This window comes from Rhamphochromis longiceps, linkage group LG5 (assembly GCF_057381845.1).
Source record: "Rhamphochromis longiceps isolate RC_006_pf linkage group LG5, R_longiceps_female_GT1.1, whole genome shotgun sequence".
Classification (NCBI taxonomy): domain Eukaryota; kingdom Metazoa; phylum Chordata; class Actinopteri; order Cichliformes; family Cichlidae; genus Rhamphochromis; species Rhamphochromis longiceps.
Window position 1 is genome coordinate 21160794 of NC_140561.1, and position 19369 is coordinate 21180162.

At 40.4% G+C, this 19369-nt stretch overlaps 2 protein-coding genes across 2 annotated transcripts in view; both read left to right on the forward strand.

Annotated features, from left to right (window-relative positions):
- Positions 1 to 271: 271 nt before the first annotated feature.
- Positions 272 to 13707, forward strand: fancd2 (FA complementation group D2). Its single transcript, XM_085406552.1, has 44 exons — positions 272 to 368; positions 594 to 654; positions 822 to 956; positions 1044 to 1111; positions 1203 to 1309; positions 1434 to 1494; positions 1624 to 1676; positions 1783 to 1861; positions 1979 to 2103; positions 2187 to 2274; positions 2355 to 2459; positions 2550 to 2650; positions 2767 to 2878; positions 3002 to 3037; positions 3601 to 3747; positions 3818 to 3952; positions 4039 to 4170; positions 4313 to 4417; positions 4545 to 4654; positions 4762 to 4816; positions 5093 to 5212; positions 5939 to 6012; positions 6110 to 6253; positions 6356 to 6456; positions 6553 to 6668; positions 6815 to 6923; positions 7020 to 7118; positions 7223 to 7317; positions 7399 to 7554; positions 7653 to 7769; positions 8023 to 8151; positions 8235 to 8353; positions 8477 to 8587; positions 8899 to 9029; positions 9120 to 9219; positions 10299 to 10421; positions 10540 to 10633; positions 10734 to 10805; positions 10948 to 10986; positions 11075 to 11149; positions 11537 to 11611; positions 11716 to 11862; positions 11945 to 12055; positions 13359 to 13707. The coding sequence occupies exons 2-44, from the start codon at positions 594 to 596 to the stop codon at positions 13443 to 13445; spliced, it is 4359 nt and encodes a 1452-aa protein (XP_085262678.1). The 5' UTR covers positions 272 to 368; the 3' UTR covers positions 13446 to 13707.
- A 1776-nt stretch (positions 13708 to 15483) lies between these two features.
- The window catches only part of tex264a (testis expressed 264, ER-phagy receptor a), a 76437-nt gene continuing 72551 nt past the window's right edge, over positions 15484 to 19369 (forward strand). Inside the window, exon 1 of the mRNA XM_085406553.1 lies at positions 15484 to 15978. Within this exon, the coding sequence (XP_085262679.1) occupies positions 15721 to 15978 (258 nt within the window). The 5' untranslated portion in view covers positions 15484 to 15720. The remainder of the gene's footprint in view (positions 15979 to 19369) is intronic.

Genomic DNA, 19369 nt, shown 5'->3' on the forward strand with positions numbered 1-19369 from the left:
GACGAAGAAGAAAGCAAGGGGCACTGCAATAGCTTGATCCAGTGTACTCTTTGATGGAGTTGCTCGTCCCGTAAAGCCGGTTCAGTTATTATGTATCCAGTCCCAAACGCTTAAGTATGATCACCTCATACACACCGGCTGAGTGTTTGAAAATGAAAATATTGCACATTACTGACGGACTGCAGTAAAATACAGCACACAGATCAGTAAACAGAGTGACCTATAACGGTGCAGTTATGGCTGAGCTTTTCTAGCAGCCAATAGGATGCGCGAGTGTGACGACACTGATGACGCGGAGCTGTTTGGCGCGGAAGTTTGTTTTGTAACTTCGGTGTCTGGTCGTCCGTGGCTTCGTCTGCTCAGTAAAAGTATGTCTACCATTTTTCATAAAAACATTTCTGTCAACCTTACCAGAACATTTCATATCGACATGATGTTAAAGCACGTTTGTGTTAAAGTTATTGAAATGTGTCGTTTATTATAGCGACAGTGGTTACCGTCCCCTCTTTTTTTTTTTTTTTTTTAACTCCCCTGTGTGTGTCTGGTAGCCTAATATAGCTATTAACAGCCTTCTGTCCTTCATATTTCATCAGATGATGCGCAAAAAGCGACGCTCCTCCGTGGATAAAGGAGAGGGAGCTCCTGCAGCACCTAGTAAGTTTAAAACGTGTATGTGTATAAGGCATGTTTCTCCATGTATTCCCAAAAAATTCATCAGTCTTGGGAGCTAAGTAGCACCTATGTTGACACAGTTTCCCGCGAGAGAAGCTGTATAGCTGTTTTCTGTGATATTGTTTTTTAAGGTTTATATCTGCTTTCAGAAGTGAAGAAGAGTCGCAGCGCTGGTCGCCAGTCTAAGGAAGCTGCCCCAGAGGAGACCAGTCAGTGTGTGTTTGTTGACTTTGTCAGAGTGGCCGGTGTCACATTGAGACAGGGCGGCATGCCTAACGAGATAGGTAAACGCACTCAATTCAGTTTTGAAACAAAGCAGGGCTGTAAATGAAATGAGATGCTCACCTACATCTGGTCTTATCCCTCTCCAGGTGTTGACCAAGTAGTGTTTCAGAGACGAATACAGCAGCAAATTCAGAAGAGCCCCAGGTATCCTGGTGTGAGTATAAACCGTACAACAACCCTACAGTAAACACAAAAATACAACAAAAAACACGTTTTGCCCTAAGTTCCTACTTTTCATCTCTTAGATCATTCAAGAATTCATCACAGCACTGGAGTCATATATGGAGAACACTGACAGGTTTAGGAACTGCCTTCTTCCATGCATCCCACAGTCGTCTAATCGAGACTCCAGGTAAACATCCCATAAACAACCAATGAATTATAAGGCTACTTTTGACAGCTCCATAAATTATGGAGGACACAGCTAGAAGTTGGACTAAGCTAATAAAACTGATATGTTTTCATGTGTGCTGCAGTTCTGTCAGTTCATTCCAGGAAAGCCTGCTGCGGATGTTGTTGGGGATTGAAATGTTACAGGTGAGATTTTCTGTGATCACCTCTAAATGAAAACTGCATTTTCACAAGCACAGTCAAAATGAAAAGCAGTATGTATTAGTACAAATACACTACCACAAATCCCCAATCACCTGTCCTTTTTTTTAATAGACTTCCATCATTAACACCTTGCTTGAGAAGCTCCCTGAGTATATGTTAGATAGGTCAGTATTTCCTGACATTTTGATGTACTACACAATTTTTTGGTTTAAAATTTGGAATACTTTTAATGTCTTTAAAAAAAATCTAACTGTCTTCTCTACTCCATAGTACCAGCAATGGAGGAGTTAGTATCCCACGCATTATTATTAACCAACTCAAATGGCTAGACAGAGTTGTGGACACTAAGGTAATCATTTGTTTGATGACAGGTTTTGTTGCTTTTGTAATTGAAGGTGTGTCTGGCCTGTTGAGTTTGTCCTATAATCACATGTTTCTTCTTTTGTGCTTATTTATCTTCCTGCAGGATTTGGCGTCGAAGCTCATGGAGTTGGTGTCAGTAGCTCCGGCGGAGGTTCAGTGTGACATCATCACCAGTTTGCCAGAGATACTGGAAGACTCCCAGCACAATGATATAGCCAGGGAGCTCAAGTATGTACACTAAATCTCTAACACACATGTGCTGTGGTCAATCTGTGTTTTAAGGTTGCTGCTAATACCCCTCCTCTCTGCAGCTCTTTACTCCAGGAGAAGACTCAGTTGACCGTTCCCATCCTGGATGCCCTTTCTAGTCTTAACCTCGCATCTTCATTGCTGACAGAGGTAGTGTGGACATGCACATATAAACACACATGTGCACTGGTAGAAATGCGTTCTTACTTGTCGCTTCTCTGGCTTTTCAGGTCCGTGGAGCTGTTATGGCCACGCTGGCTGCTGTGCAGCTAGAGGACCTCCCCGTAGTGGTCAAGTTCATCCTGCACTCTGTGTCGGCCTCTGATGCATACGAGGTCAGAGTGGTCAAGCAATACAAAAAAATCCCCATACACACCATAATTTTACTAAATGAATGGATATGAGAAGTGGTTCCTTGTTTTTAGGTTGTCTGTAATCTTCGAAAAAAGCTGGAGCTTGAGCAATGCGTCCTTCCGCCTGTGCTGCAAGTCTCTCAGAGTCGTATGAATAGCAAAGCACCAGGCGGGTAAGATAACAATTAATTTATAGCCCAGTATCAAAACATGTGACACACCTGAAGTTTTGAAGTAATAAATGTGGTTTGTTGGTGATGTGATCCAGTTTTTGATGTTTTTGATGCAGGTCTGCCTCCGCGGCAGCAGCTGGCAGCAGCCAGGACAGCATCTCGTTGATACTGGACTGCATCAAGTCTGCAGTGCGATTCCAGAAAACCATTTCTGAGGCTTGGATCAAGGTATGAAATGAACTAATGTTCTTATGGCCCCTCACTTAACTGACTGAGTCAATTGCTTGTGTCAGTGACTTAAATGTACTTTCCCCCCTCTCTCTCTCTTTCTCTCTGTTTTTTTTTTAATAGGCCATAGAGTCTGTGGATGAGGTGGAGGGGCATAAGGTAAGTTCAGCATATTCCCAAAGAATGCTAACTGACGGCTTGGTCCCATTCTTAGGTCTATACACTGGTTCTCAAACAGAAGGGGGCCATGGGTCACCAGGTGAAAAATTCATGGCTGTATACATAAGAAGAAGTTGAATTAATGTAATTTATGCAGTTAAGCTGCTGATTTTGTATTTAGTGACAGATTTAAAACATTCTGGGGTGACGAGTGTGATTTTAGCTTCTGTATCATCAGAGTTTGAGAACCACGGGCATCCAAAAGTCTCCACTATTAGAAAGCTATTGGATAGTTACTTTTAACATTTCAAGCACATTTCTTCATAACATCTGGATAATTTTACAGAAATTAATTTCTCTTGCTTATCATAGTGACTTGTTTGAGTCCACCACCATGTGTACATGCACCTACTAGACCATGTTGTTACTCATCTTTACTGATGTCAACTGTCACAGTTGGATTATGGGAAACATTTTGAAGGAGGACATTTAGGAAGCCTGTTTATACACCACATTAAGGTTTTTAGGCATCTCTTTGTAATATTTCTGCTTTGCCATGTTAGGTCATGGATCTCCTGGTGCTGCTCATTCTTCACTCCACCAATGCCAACCAGAGCCGACGGGGGGCAGAAAGAGTGCTGAAGGTCAAAGTGAGAAACGGACTGATCCAAGAGGCTCTGTTACAGAGAACCTTCAGGGACTACGCTCAGGTGGGTCAGCCTGTAGAAATAGAAGCTTAAATATAAGAACAGTGCAGTTTTTTTATTGTTCTTCTTTTAGGTCATGCGAGGGTACTTCCCCTCCACCCTTGCTTTAGCTCAGAGTTTGGTACGCTCACCCGACCCCTGCGTGGTGCCTTTCGGAGGAAACATGTACCTACATGCCTTCACTGCGTTTGACTCTTACTGCCATCAGGTGAGTTTGAGAATAATTTGAATCATGCGTAAATGTTTCTAAATACAGATTCTTCTGAGTAATTCAACCCCGTGGTATTTTAATAGGAGGTGGTGGGCTCTCTCGTGACCCACGTGTGCAGTGGTGTGGGTGGAGAGGTGGACGTGGCTCTGGAGCTGCTCTGTGGTCTGGTTAACGAGAAACCCTCGGAAATGGCCATGTATGCTGTTTTTGTCAAGGTGACGAGGCGATCGAAACATTGTAGCTGCAAATCAAATATACAAAGCAAGCAGCGTGCGGATGATGGCTTTTCTTACCCAGCAGTGGTGTTTTTAAAATGTTTTTGGTTCTGATTGTAACCAGTCATGATATTTGACATAGGGAATCTTGGACTACATGGACAACCTCACTCCGCAGCAGATTCGAAGACTTTTCCACCTTCTGAGCAAACTGGCCTTTGGACAGAAGCAAGGATCTCACATTCAGGTGCAAAATCACGCATTCGGGGGATCCAGATATTGGACAGCCCAGCCTTGGACACTTTTTCTGCTTTTTTTTATTTTTTACTGTCCCTCATCTACTGACCTGTGTTCTTCTGTTTTATTCCAAACAGGATGATATGCACATAGTGATCCGCAAACAGCTCTCCAGCACTGTGCCCAAGTACAAGCGCATTGGCATCATTGGTGCTGTGATGATTGTAGGCAGCATGGGGGCTTTCAGGTAAAAACTTGTTTGGCAAACATTAGATAAGCATCTTGTTTACTCTGTGATTTAATTTTTCGGTGTCATCAGCAGACTCTGTCCCTAACCTCTTTTGTCTGTTCCAGGTCCAAAGCGAAGGAATCGCAGAGCAGGTCGCTGTCCCAGGAGACAATCAGACAGGTACGTATTAGCCATTAAAACAAGTGGTGCTAATGATTTTTTTTATTGATTACTCTTTAAAATCTCATTATTCTTTTATCTTTGCCACATCTTTGCCTGTTTTATTTAAGATAACAGTGTTTGATCAGCTAGTATTTAAATATATGGTGTATCTACATTGTAAAAACTTCAGAACCTTTCAAACTTTGGACCCTTTCATTTTGGTTGAACCAGTATTTTTTTTTTCCTTTGAAGTCTGTCACAGATCTCCAGTTATGTTTGTTTTTCCCGCTGCAGGTGACGGCTCTGTTGGAGCTGGTGAAGTCGAGCAGTGAAAGCTCACCTGAGGCTGCAGCTCTTTATTATGATGAACTGGCCAACCTGATTTTGAGCTCTACTCTGGACCCACAGGTCCAGGTATGTTTTAGAAACTCACAAAAACGTCTCTCTTATTCTGCAATATGTAGAATATCTCGCTCTTGCTGCTTAAGAGGCTTTCTCAAATGCAGTTTGTCATGTTGTACTGAAGGCAAACTGGAGGCTACATTTACTGTCTCATCATGAGGTCCAAAGTAGCATTATGTGAAGCTATAGGTGTTAGCTGGTCAACATTCTAGCGTTAGTGCAGCGGTCCCCAACCTTTTTTGCGCCACGGACCGGTTTATGCCCAACAATATTTTCATGGACCGGCCTTTAAGGTGTCGCGGATAAATACAACAAAATAAAACTAGTACCGGTACCGAAAAAAAGAAAATTTATTCATAACACACGTGAAAAGACCAAGGAAAACCGAGTAAACGATAAAAACGATAACAAAATAACGCTGAAAACCGATTAAAAACCCTGAAAACTATACATTTCACACCTGAGCCTCAACTCTCGTGGCCCGGTACCAAACGACTCACGGACCGGTACCGGTCCGAGGCCCGGGGGTTGGGGACCGCTGCGTTAGTGGATATGATTACAAAGATGTCTTTGCTCAGACATAACTTTTAATTATTTTCTTTCTTTGTGGTAGTTTCTATTTCTTTTTAAAACTGTTTTTATACATTAATAACTGTACGCATTAAACTTTAAAGTAAAAACTGATTGTACTGTACTTTGTAAGATGAAACCTTCCTGTTATTTTCTTTATTCTTCTAGGACATGATTGGAAAAAGTGTCCTTCAAGACTTTGAGGATGACTTTGTAGTGGACCTGGGCCCGGAAATATCAGGGTCAGTGATGATGACGTAGTAACTGTTTTCAGCATACTGAGTTATATTTTTATATAATTGGTATCACTGAGCCGCCCTGTTTTTTGTCTTTTTTCAGGTCCTTTCCCTTTCCGGCCCGTGCAATGTACAAATTGTATGAAGATGAGGAGCAGGGAGGCATTGCTATCAACCTGATGCCTCTACTGGCCAAAGACATCCAAAACAAAGGAGATTTGCAAAATCAAGTCAATAAGGCACATAAGTGAGTCGTCCCCATGATAAGAGAATGCTAAATCAATAATCTGTTTTGCTCATTGTATTTACTGTATTTGATATTTCCTGTTTGTTGTATCTGTGGGAGCAGGCGAGTGTCTTCTCTGTGTTTGTCCCCATTTTTCCGTCTCCTGAGGTTGTGTGTGGAGAAGCGGCATCAGGGAGACTTGGAGGAAATTGACGGCCTTCTGGGTGAGGAAGAAGGAGTGACGAATACTTTTTGGAAACCGGTGTGGTACTGTGGCTATAAAGCAGTTTATGCTTATGTGTTTATGTGCTTCATTACAGGGTGCCCTCTGATCCTAACAGACATGGACGTAGTAGAGAAAGTTGAGAGCTTGTCAAAAGCTGAGAGGGAGTTCCTCTGTACTTTGCTCTTTCACACCATCAATTGGTTCAGAGAGGTAACTGCATGTTAATGTCAGTTTACTTATTTGGAAAAGACAAGATGTGTGACTGAAGCCCCAGCCACACAGCAACACTTTTCCCCTAGTGGCTGGTCTCTAGGCCTGCGTGACTGTCGCCTAAAGCTGTGTGTGTTTTTCCACAGGTGGTAAATGCATTCTGTACACAAAAAGACACAGATATGAAGATGAGAGTACTGACTCGCCTGCAGAACATCACTTATTTTCAGACACTGTTGGAGAGAGCTCTGGCAGGTGTGTTTTTGATCCAACAATAAAAGGACTTAGAACCCCTCTTTTCTGCCCTGCAGTGTCAGTTTTACTAACAATTTACTTTATTTTGACTTTCAGGAACACCTGGCTATGTGCCACCTATTGCTAATTTTGATGGAGACAGTACAGATGGGATTGTACCTAATTCCACTGTTCCTGTGAATAAGATAAAGAAAGGTGAGTCCACCTGTAACAGGATATTTTAGCCTACGTTGTTTATATGCTTCTGTTATGTGTATGTTAGTTATACATAATAACATTGACCTCGTTATGCTATTTAGATGGCACAGGAAAGAAAAGGAAGGCCTCTGGTAAGAATTCTTCAGAAAGCAGCTCACAGGCTGAAGAGGCGACAGAAGCAGATGAAACTCAGCAGGTAAACATCTCACAAAGTCGACCCTCTCATGTGTTTGTTTAAAGCAAAACAAACTAAAACATGAACTTGCTTGTGATCAAGGAGCAGCCAGAAAAGGAGAAGGTAAAGGAGATCCGGCCAGGTGTCAGCCTGGCGTCCTACAGACCGTTTTTTAGGGAGCTCGACATGGAGGTGCTTAGCGTTCTGCAGTGTGGGCTGCTGTCACGCTCGCTGCTGGACTCTGAGCTCCACACAAAGGTAAATAAGCGTTTTTGGAAACGTGTGCTGCTTAAATGTATTTTACAACTATACCGTATGCACCATTTGAATCAAGCTAATGTTTTTGCATTGCTAAGGTGCGAGAGGAGGTTCTGCTGGGCCCTGCTGAGCTCGTCTTCCTCCTGGAGGATATGCTTCGCAAATTAGAGTTTAGTCTAACAGCTGCCCCGGCCAAAAGAGCTCCATTCCTCAAGGTGTGGAAAAAAGCATAGCAACAGTAGTAACGAGCATTATGGAGCAATGTTAGAGAAAACAAATACTCTGTCACAATAAACACTGCTCATTTTAGGTTAACATTTCATATATTGTAGCAGGAATTCTAGTCACAGATGGAGCAATTTATTTAGACCAAATTAATTTAAGCCTGTTTGTCCTCGAAACTCAATAGTTTCATACAGTATAAATTTAATAATTTAACTGTAATTATTGAACTATGTTCCTGTGTAGGGAAGAACTGATAAGAGTGTGGGCTTCTCCCACCTCCAGCAAAGGAGCTCTAAGGATATTGCCTCTTGTTGTGTCCAACTTATGCCTGCTCTCTGCTCACACCTGGAGAACTGCCACAACCACTTCCAGGTATCGAATCATTAAATGTCTTGACTTCAGATGGGAAATCACGTTTTTAAGAAATTCTCACACATGCTTTCGCTCTTTCACAGATTATGCTATCTGAAAACAACGGCGTTGTTGATGGACCTGCAACAGATGTGGAGGAATACCAGTTAATGTCTTCAGCCTATCAGCTGCTCCTGCAGGTCCTGAACACTACCTTCAGCTGGTAAGGAGAAACAGCAGCACTGATGTTTACCTCAGAAGACATCTAGAGCAGTGTGCCTTGAGAAGTGTTTGCCTCAGTCTGACTGGTGTTGGGTTTTATGTGATATATATGTGCATCTCTCAGGTCTGGGTTTAGTCAACCAGCACAGAAGAGCTTACTGAAGAAGGCTCTGGGATTTTTTGCTGGACGACTCAAAGAGGGAGGTGCTGAGCTGACTCTGGAGCAGCTTGTGAAGTGAGTGGTTAAGTTTTAAGACTCTGCTAGAGGACACTTCTCTAAATAGTTTGATTTGTTTTTTTCATCTCTCACTAAGAAGTCTTATTTCTGCGGTAGATTGTTACATGCACATGCTTACATGTTACACGCTTACATGTAAAAAAAAAAAAAAAAGATTTGATATCCAGGGACCAAGCTATTGTTGACAGAATGCTCCCCACGAAACTCTTTCTCTCTCTTCTTCTTCCTCTGTTTTTATTTTAGACATTTCTGATATTTGTGTTTCATAACATAATAAATGCATTTGTTTTCTCTGTTTTGTTTTTTAGACACAGTTTTGAATATCTGCTCAACTTCCGCAGCACAGTGCCAAATCTCAGCATAGCTCTGTGTCTCTCTCAGCTTCTCTCCACTGTGTCAGAGAAAGGAGGAAATCCTGCCGCTTACAGAGAGCAGACTGGTTGGGCTAATACGATGCCTCATTTTAATTCACTTGAATTATTTTCAAAGAGTGTGTGAGGACCTGATTTATTTATTTTTCTTGGTTTAGCGTCCCTTGCACGGCGTTTCTTGAACCAGGACTGGGTGACGGCCAGTGGCGAGAAGGAGCGAGGCACCAAATTCAATGAAGCACTTCACACTCTCCTGAGGTACGTCTGCATTTTTTGTGGCCCTCTAGTGCAAATGTAAACTCAAATGAAAGCAGCTAAAAGTCTTGAGTATACACTGACTGGTCACTTTATTAGGTACACCGTGCTAGTACTGGGTTAGACGTCATTCAAGCACAGATTCACCAAGGTTGCTGGAAACATTCCTCAGAGATTTTGGTCTATATTGACACAATATATCACACAGCTCCTGCAGATTTGTTGGCTACAATCTCCTGTTCCATCACATCCCAGAGATGCACTTTTGGATGGGATCTGGTGATTGTGGAAGCCAGGTCATGTTAAAGAAACCACTTTGACTGGTCATTTACTTCATGTCTTCCCCCTGATCTTTCTTCCAGCTTTCTTGATTTCTATCCACTGTAAAACCCCAAAAATATATTTTAAGAAAAGAAACCACATTCATGTTGTTCCAGCTTTGATTGCTTACAGTATGGGAAGGGCTCGGATAGACTGTGGTGTTTAAAGATGCTCATTTGGTACTAAGGGACCCCCCAAAAATGTCTCCCACTCCATAACAACACAACCATAACCCTGAAACATTGACGCAAAACAGGATGGATCCATGCGTTCATGTTGTTTACACCAGATTCTGACTCTGCTATCCAAATGTTGCAGTAAAAATCTTGAAACATCAGATGAGGGAACATTCTTCCAATCTTCTGTTTCCTAATTTTGCTGATCCTGTGCAAATTGCTGATCTGCCTCATACCTTGATTGTAACAAGTGGTTATTTGATTTATTGTTGACTTCCTTCAAACTCATAGAGAGCTTGCTGTTCTCTGTTGACTGGTGACATCTAGAAAGTTGTTTCGACCATGTCTGCAAGCCTAAACGCGTTTAGTTGCCATGCTTTGGGCTGATTGGATATTTGCACTAACCAGCAGTTGAGCCGGTGTACCTAACAAAGCAGCCGGTGAGTGCATATAAATATATCACCAGTAGGCGATAAAAAATTAAGTACATCACACATCAGTGTCAAATTTAGTCTAAGGTAATTCAGAAATCAGAATCACGATCTTTTTATCTTGCAATATCTTTTTCTTCGGCTGCCTCTGTAGCATCTATCTGGAACATGTTGATGATATTCTAAAGGCAGTGGAGGAAATAGCTGCTCAAGGAATCCCAGAGCTCATCAATGCATCAAAAGATGAGAGCTCTGCTTCCTGGCCCACTCTCAGCAGGTAGGTCTCTACCATGAGCTCTTGATTCTCAGTCATACTGGAGTCAACTCTGGTGATTGTACTGTTGGTTAAGCTGTTAGATTAAGATCTGAGTCTTTGGTTTTCTCTCTTTCATCAGGCAGACATTCCTGGTGTTCTACAAAGTCTTGATGGCAGAGCTTGAGAAAGCTGTTCGCAAGATTCCTGCTAGCAAAATGAGTGACAACACTGAGGTCAGCCACTAGGTGTCACACTGTCCAGCATGTTCTCCTTTATGTAAATCACAGTAGTCAGACCCATAAACTCAGAAAGTCATGTATGCCTTTCTTCTAGGCTCAGAGTGAGAAACTGCTGACATGGAATCTGGCTGTCAGGGACTTTCACATCCTGGTCAACCTGGTTAAGGTATAACATATAAACTGACTGACTGCTGACCTTTAGCTAAGTATATGGTCACGGTACTGTTGGAAAAGTGATTAGAATGAATGATATTTAAAAAGGGAGTTAATATCCATTCCATGTCACGTGTGTGTTTTTGTCCTTGCAGGTTTTTGATTCTCGGCCCGTTCTCAACGTGTGCTTAAAGGTGAGTGGGTTCTGCATGCTGACTATGATCTCACCTTCACTAACTGTTCAACGTTTTCCTTAACTGGTTTGAATCTTGTATTTGATAGTATGGCCGCCTTTTCCTGGAGTCTTTCCTGAAGTTGGGAATGCCGCTATTGGACTACAGTTTCAAAAGGCACAAGGTAGTTATGAAGCCACTTCACAGCTGTCGGTGTACTTTCATGTCAGATCTCCCACCCCCGTCACATGCACACTACACAGTGTCATGTTTACTAAAACTCTCAATGGTTCTGTAGGAGAGTATACCCTAACCATGATTTTATATACTGGCAAAATAATAAAAACACCATCAGCGTAGTAATCTAATTAACTTTACCCCACCGTCAGCTTGAGGATTGCATACAATGAACCTGAGCGGCTCTGCTGGCTAGCTATATGATAAGACCATTTTAAGCCAAGGATCTTTCCCTATGTTATTTTCTGCAAAGAAAAGTTTATATATCAGCACATATTGGAAAATATTTGTCCATGAACCTGTAATAGACATGGCGATGCTTGTATCTTTCAAGGAGGACGTCCAGAGTTTGCTGAAGACCTTCCAGCTCAGCACTCGGCAGCTTCATCACATGTGTGGACATTCTAAGGTAATTTGATTATTTCTGTTAAATTCAAGAAAGAACCGAGTCTGTGTAGTGTTCACCTTTATCCTCGGGATTTCTTTAACTGATTATAATACATTGGTGCTCAGATGCATCAGGATACCAGCTTGACCAACCACGTGCCAGCCTTGAAGAAGAGCCTCGAGCTGTTTGTATACAGAGTGAAGGCCATGCTGACGCTCAACAACTGTCAGGAGGCCTTTTGGATGGGTAATCTGAAGAATCGCAACCTGAAGGTAAAATATTATTTAACATTATTGTTTTAATTCCTAATACATTTTAAATCATTAACTTAAAAGAATATGATTTACCCTGCAGGGGGAAGAGATTCTTTCTCAGAGGTCACAAGAAGAAGATGATGATGATGAGGAGGAGGAGGAGCAGCAGCCAGAGCGTTCACCACCTCCACAGGAGCAGTCAGAAGATGAGGTAATTGTAATTTCTTGTAAAAGATAAAACATGAATTGGGCCGACACTCCAAAGGCTTTTTGCAGTTTAGACGTTTGTTGCCTATACACTCACACCCTTTGTTAGGTACACCAGTTTCACGGGCTCAGTTAAATTGAACAATGGAAGATTGGAAAAACATTGCTGATGAGTCTTGATTTCAAATGCAACATTTAGATGGTAGGGTCTCTCTTTGGTGTCGACAAAATGAAAAGTATGGATCCATTTTGCCTTATATTAGCAGTTCAGGCTGCTCGTGGTGTTTTAAGCATCTTAGTACCAACTGAACGTTGTTTAAAAATCACAGCCTGCTTGACTATTACTGCTGACCATCATCATAAAGAGATGGACATGGTCAACAGCAATACTCGAGCAGGATAATGTGCCAAATCACAAAACTGATTTCCTGAACCATAATAATGAAGTCACTGCACCCAAATAGTCTCCACAGACACCAAATCTCAGTTCAATAGAGCACCTTTAAAAGAGAAATAGATTTTTGTATCATGGATGTGCAGCCAACAAATCTGCAGCAGCTGTGTGATGCTGTCATGCCAATATGGACCACAATCTCTGAGAAATGTGCAGCACCTTGAGTTCAATGTATTAGTAAGGTGTACCTAATAAAGTGGGCAGTGGTGTATATATATTACAATTTGTTGTTTGTTTTTGAATAGTTATTAAACAAAAAAAAAAGTTTTTGGCATCTGAAAACTGGTTAAAATAAAATACAAAATAAGCCCCTCCCCCCTCCAATGCACTATACTTACTTTTAGAAGTATTAACTGGTCGGTTCAACAGCTTCAACAGACAGTTGAAGCTGTAGAGCAGTGGGGCCGATAAGATAACTGTCATTCTCTAGCAGGCTAAAAATTAGTGGCTGAGACAGTCAAAGGAGCTTGCAAAGAAAAGCGTCTGGACTTCTTTAAGTTGCTTGAAGACGTTTCACCTCTCATCCGAGAAGCTTCTTCAGTTCTAAGGTCAAATGGTGGTCAAATGGTTAGAACTGAAGAAGCTTCTCGGATGAGAGGTGAAACGTCTTCAAGCAACTTAAAGAAGTCCAGACGCTTTTCTTTGCAAGCTCCTTTGACTACGATGACCTGGATGACTGAGAACCTTCACAGACAGTGGCTGAGACAGTTAACAGGGAAGCGGTGTACTGTATAACTATGTAACTCTTTCTTACATATAGTCACTGTATTTATTCTCTACCATTAATGCTGTTTCATGCATGCGTGTTCACAAATAGTCATGTTTACCATGTGTGTGCTGTTATTGTGTGCAGGCCCAGGAGAGTGACTCTGAGGGAATTAAAAAGGTTAACAGGGTGGAGAATGTAGACCAGGAGGATACTTCAGATGACTCTGAGTAATACGTCTTTACTGACATAATAATAAATGTTTGAATCTTCCTATTTTCATTTTGTTTCTATTTACAGGTGAACACATCTCATTACTGTTAATCCTATTAAATAAGTTATCACACTAGGGCACAGTGTTAAAAAAAGTGTTACATTTGAAAGTGGTGGATGAATATGTCATTCATATGTTATATTTTAAAATGCTTACCAATTTAACGATTCCGATAAAATACCTTGTTTATCAGCTTTGAAACTGTAAAAAAAAATAAAAAATAAAAATGATTTTGATTGTTTCATTTAATTTTCAAGACCTCTCTTTTCCAGATCTTGTATAAAATGGTATGTCCTGTCATTAGTTTAATATCACCATAATAATGTAGTGTTTTGACACGCTCTGTCATTTGAGGCAATGTTAGAGAACTTGCGTTTTTTTCTTTGTATTGTAAGCCTGGGAAAATCACATCACAGTGCTCAGGCTCAACAAATCCTGTAATGAGGGACAGCACTGATTAGTGTAAGCTCTAAAGGAAAGGAAACAATATATATTTGATACTTTAAGGTCCTGGAGACTCATTTATGAGCATTTAATAACAGCGCTTGATGGTTAAAATTCTACATTAGAGTAAAAAACAACAACTCTTAAATAGTGCCATTCCTTATGTACTATGGATCTCTAGCTATGAACAGTGAATCATAGTTTTTGCTTTTGCTGATATAAAAGCACAGGATTTCACATTAAAGTTGTATTACATGATAATTAAAGAAATATGACGTGACAGCTTTGGGGAAAGTTTCACCTCACAAAGAACAGATGCTGCTTTGAATGAATGTATAAGAGTTTTCTGCTCCTGAAACTTAAAGTATTGGATTTTCTTTTTTGCAGGGTTATTATAGAGTTTTTATTGATAATACATTATGGCTTGAATGCTGTTAAAATACCTGAGGAGGAGAGAAATCCTCTACAGGTCCAATGCACAATTTATTATTTAACACATCACCAAGGAAATTGAAATAGTGCCTTTGTGCTAGTTTTATTGTGTCTATTCCGTGTAGTTTAAAACTAACATTTTTATTTCAGTAGATAGTAGCACACATTTCTATGTAGCAGCCTTTATTTCAGCAATGTTGATCATATATCGTAATGCACTATATCACAAAATTTCCATCAGCAGCACTTGAAAACAGCATGAGACAGGTACACAAAATATGTTTGCTGAAATATAATCAGCATTTCTCTGCTTATAATCATGAATCTAGTAAATTAATAAAATTAGGAACAAAAAGAGTTAGCAAACAGGATGTGATGTGAACAGTACGTGATAAATTAGATGCTTTCCAAAATGCAGCTGACTGAAATGGAACAATACACCAAAACTGGCTGCAGCACATTGATCTGCCAAACAATGATAACTTGTCACACTTCATACTCATGATCTAAGTGGTTTAGAGCTGATAGCACTGAGGAGATTAAACATGGTTTGTGTCTCTGGTCCCAGGAACTAAATAAGCATTGAGGACCTCTAATCTGATGGTGAGTGTACACATCATCTTGTGTTGTTTCTGGTAGTTTTCTGTGAAAAGCAGGAAAATAGTGCATCTGTTTTTTTTTTGTTTTTGTTTTCTGCCACGCCGCTCCTGTCCCAAATAGTACTCCAGACTTGTTCTGGTATGCCTGCGCATACTGTAATGATAATATCCACCAAATTCTGCTTACATGTATTTTTTTATATGAGTATTTTTGAATTTACACCGTTACCTGAACGTTGTCACACTATAAAGCAGTAATGTTTGATTTCAGTTTTTTATTTATCAATTTATTTATTTATTTTTAGACTTGTTCATATTAATGGAAAGGGGGTGCTATTGAAAATAATGAGTATTTCTTTGCGTCCAAGCCGGATTTTCGAAGCTCAGTAGGAGTAATATTCATTTAGTATTACGTGTTATACGGTTATTTGCTATTTTACCGACGTAATTTACAAAAAACCAACAAGTCCTTTAAATAAAACATAAACGCCTCCCCCCGAGGTGAATAAGCTTGGTCTGACCGGGAAGCGTGTACCTTTGTTTGGGGAAATAACTAGCTTTCCGCTGTGCTTGGACTTTGTGTAGCTATTTCGGCTTAAAAAACAACAACAATTCAGCACTGACTTTTGAATAGTCCCGATTCTTGTGCCGTGTTATTTGAGCCATTAGGACGACAGCGTCGGTGCGAGAGTGACCCGAAGGAGGACGTTTAGCACCAGATTTTGCAGTGTCTGCAGCTATTGTACCGCCTTGAGAGACCATGTCCGATTTGTTTCTGCTGCTGCTGATAATTGTCCTTCTGCTGTGTTTGGTTGTGACGGTGGGGAGCTTACTGCTGTACGCGGGGGTCCTGTCAGACATTGTCATTAAGACTGGACCGCCGCCAATTAGAAATGTCACCATTGCTTATAAGTTTAAAGAGGGACCATACAAGGACTGCGGTGCAGCCTACACTGAGAGCTGCAGCATTGGGCCAAAGCTGAACGCCATCGGTGTCTTCTACGATGACCCCAAGCAGGTGAGACCGTGAGACGTAGCACCTGTTACCGTAATGTTTAACTACACAGCACTGAAGGTGTATTTACATTTGACCCCGTGACATAACATCGAAATCCAATGTACTCTGTTAGCAGATAAGATATTGCAGCCAGTAAGATATACTGACCTGCAGAGTGTCCTAAAGGTCACTCAAAGGCTCACAATGTATATTGAAAACTTAGACTGTTGCATCATTTAACATTGAGCTGTGATTGTCTGTGTAGTGGACTTAACAATACCCCTGAAAAAAAAAAAGTAAACTATGACCATGGCTTCAATAAGTGCTGGTTATTTTCTTGATAAATTGTCTTTTTATAATGTGTTAGTAAGTAAAACATTTCGCACGCAAAACAAAGCAGCACAGATCAGATATATAGCATCCATGCAGTATAAGAGACTCCTCTAAGGCTGACTAAAACCTGTGTTACAAAACTTTCCAGTAAGAAAGTCTTCTAAGTTTAATTTTATCACACAAAAAACTCCTTCCTTTAATGAACAAATATACATGTTAGCATTTGATAAAGATTGCCTTTATATTTAAAAGTATTGTCAGTATGTGTAGCATTATTGTATTGTCTCTAAAGTCACCTCACAATTTCCCAGCAGCTACAGTTACATCTTTAATTGAATTCATTTCTCCATGCAGTATCCTGTCATTGGAAAGTGCTTATGTTGGCATTTTTTGCTTTAAATGTAAATGCATTTGTATTTAAATATAAATACATGTATTTTACTAAAGCTATGAAACATCGGCTAAGTTGTTAAGTGGCCACTGATCCCTTTTGGATAATAAAAAAATCTTTTTGCTCTAAATACTGTTTATTCATATTTTTTCATGGCACTGAACTGCGTGAGCAGATTTATTTCAGTGTCATTTACTGTGTGTAGCTCAGTGGCTTTTATATACAAGCTGTCTTTTAAAGTAACTGAGCTTGAATGATGAAACCAGTCGGCTATTCATTGCCACGTTGCACTGTTGATATTGTTTCCCCACTCATCTGTGGCTCCAAGGCACTTTGGCATTTGCCTGTTTCTGACTCAGAAATGGTAACCAGACTCCTGACTATAAGGGCAAACACAGCCTCTTCACATGTGTCTAGGAAAAGCTGACAGATGTCTGAAAATGTAGCGGGTTCTGCTGTAGCCTAAATGAATTATATTACAGTCACAATCCAGATAAAAGAAGCAATGAATATCCTTTTGTCAGATGGATCCAGATCCAAATTTTGCATAACCGGGTCATTCCTCAGCTGAGAACTGCGGTTATTTCCTGCTTTCATTCTACATACTGCTGGGCATCACGAGTTGTGTTTTTAGTCAACAAAAAGAGTCTGTTCAATAGCTGATGGGAGTGTTCATTGAGTTCCCAGCTGGTATGGGAGCAGCACAAACACTGTGCAGTTTGATGAAATTTCACAGTTGCAAGTTATTTTCTATATATAGCTTAGTCGTTGACTTAAAAAAAAACCTAACACTTAGGCTCTGTTTGCTTATATTGCATCAGTCCTTCTGACACAGGGTAACGAAGGTGAGTGTACATTGTTGGACGAGCTGACCTAGCTGACAAACAGTGTGGCAAAATAGAGGCATTTGACACAACTTCAGTCTATGTGGTGGTCAAGGAGCAGTGTCATGTGTGTAAGAGTTTCAGAATTTCTATATGGCCAGATCACAATTCGGTTCCCTTTATAGAATAAAGAATGTGACACAACAGCATAACTGTCTGTATTTCTGCTTACACCCACTGTTTTCTCTGTCTTTTTTTAACTGAAGTCTTTTAGTAGAAGCTCTGACTGTGAGTCATGCCAGTGGAAAGTTCTGGGTAAAGACTAATTGAAGAGCTTTTAAAACTTTTTTGCTGGAGTTTGTGGAGAGTCTGGCTCATAGGGTGTCTACAGAACACACAGATTACTATATAGATCGCATGACTCTTGCAACTGGAAAAAAGCAGTGTGATGAGGAATTAGGCTTTACTGGGGTAAAGTAAGTAGGCAAGTATTTGAACTTAACTGACAGGTTTGAGGTTCTTAGTGCAAATTTTCAATCCCTTTTTGACCTGACTCTTTGTCAACCCACGGCTCTTCACTGTTTTCAAAGTGACATGACATTCTGATTACTCCCCACCATCCGCAGGAGTAAACATAAATTGCAAAAGTGCCACATGGCTTAACTTTTGCTGAAAATTTTACTTAACACTAATGTTAAAAAAAAGTTTTTCAAACAGGACTCTAAATTGTAATGCAGTAAATCTGCGTGAAGAGATACAGTTTTTATGTGATCAGATTTGTTTTACTGCTTTTTTATTGCATGAGTTTTATTAGCTGTTACAGCTAGCTGTTTAGACTTTACTTAAGGAAACTATTTACGCCTGCAGTCATGTGAAAAGAAAATGTTCACAGGACTCTGCAGTCACCCTTAATTCTTCCTAAGGAATTAAGATGGTAAATTAGCAGCCAGGTGATGCTCATTAAAAGCAATGGATTAACTGATCATCAGGAAGTGCGAGCACCTCCAAAAAAAGCAGGACTTTTGACAGTTTGCCGCTGTGGAGTCTTCAGGTGTGTGTTAGCACCGTGCCAAAGAGGAAAAACATGAGCAATGACCTTAGAGAAGCAGTTGTTGCTGTCCATCAACCTGGAAACAATTAAAAGGCTATTTCCAAATAATTTGAAGTCCATCATTTTACATTGAGAAATATTATTCACTAGTGGAGAACATTCAACTCTTCACAGGAGTTGACACCAGTGTCAGACCATGCAATGCTCACAGAAATTCTAAAAACAAATCCAAGAGCTACAGGCTTCAGTGAGCATGTTAAATATTAAAGATCATGACAACACAATTAGAAAAAGACTGAACAAGTATGGCCTGTTCGGGAGGGGGAAAAGACTCTTCTCTTTAAAAAGAGCATGTCAGCGCAGTTTAAGTTCAGAACAAATCACACGACTTCTTAATGTCCTTTGGAAAGACCAGAGTGGAGATGTTTGGCCATGTTTGGGGAAAACCAAAAATAGCATATAAGCTCAAATAAACTTTTAAGAATGCTTTACCAAAGTATTCTTAAAAGTGTCAAATGTGAGAACACTGGTCCAGCAGCTTGGCCAAAACTGAGTCGTGTAGCAGGACAATGATCCTGAGCACAGCAGAATACTGAAAATAAAAGAATCAAGGTCCTGCAATGACCAGATCAAAGTCCAGATGCTCCAGATTTAAGACTCACAAACCTCAATTAACTAAAGAAGAATTAACTTGATTAGCTTTAACGAATATTGAGCTAAAATTCCTCCACAACAATGTGAGTGACTGGTAAAGTCATACAGAAAACGATTACTTTAAATTATTGCTGCTAAAAGTGGTTCTACAAGCTACAG

Excerpts from the sequence above, each read along its gene's own strand:
- fancd2 (XM_085406552.1), top strand. The coding sequence starts at position 594 with ATGATGCGCAAAAAGCGACGCTCCTCCGTGGATAAAGGAGAGGGAGCT. Across the intron at positions 2,460-2,549 it reads CGGCCTCTGATGCATACGAG|GTTGTCTGTAATCTTCGAAA; the intron begins GTCAGAGTGGTC and ends CCTTGTTTTTAG. Across the intron at positions 11,863-11,944 it reads TGAAGAATCGCAACCTGAAG|GGGGAAGAGATTCTTTCTCA; the intron begins GTAAAATATTAT and ends TTTACCCTGCAG.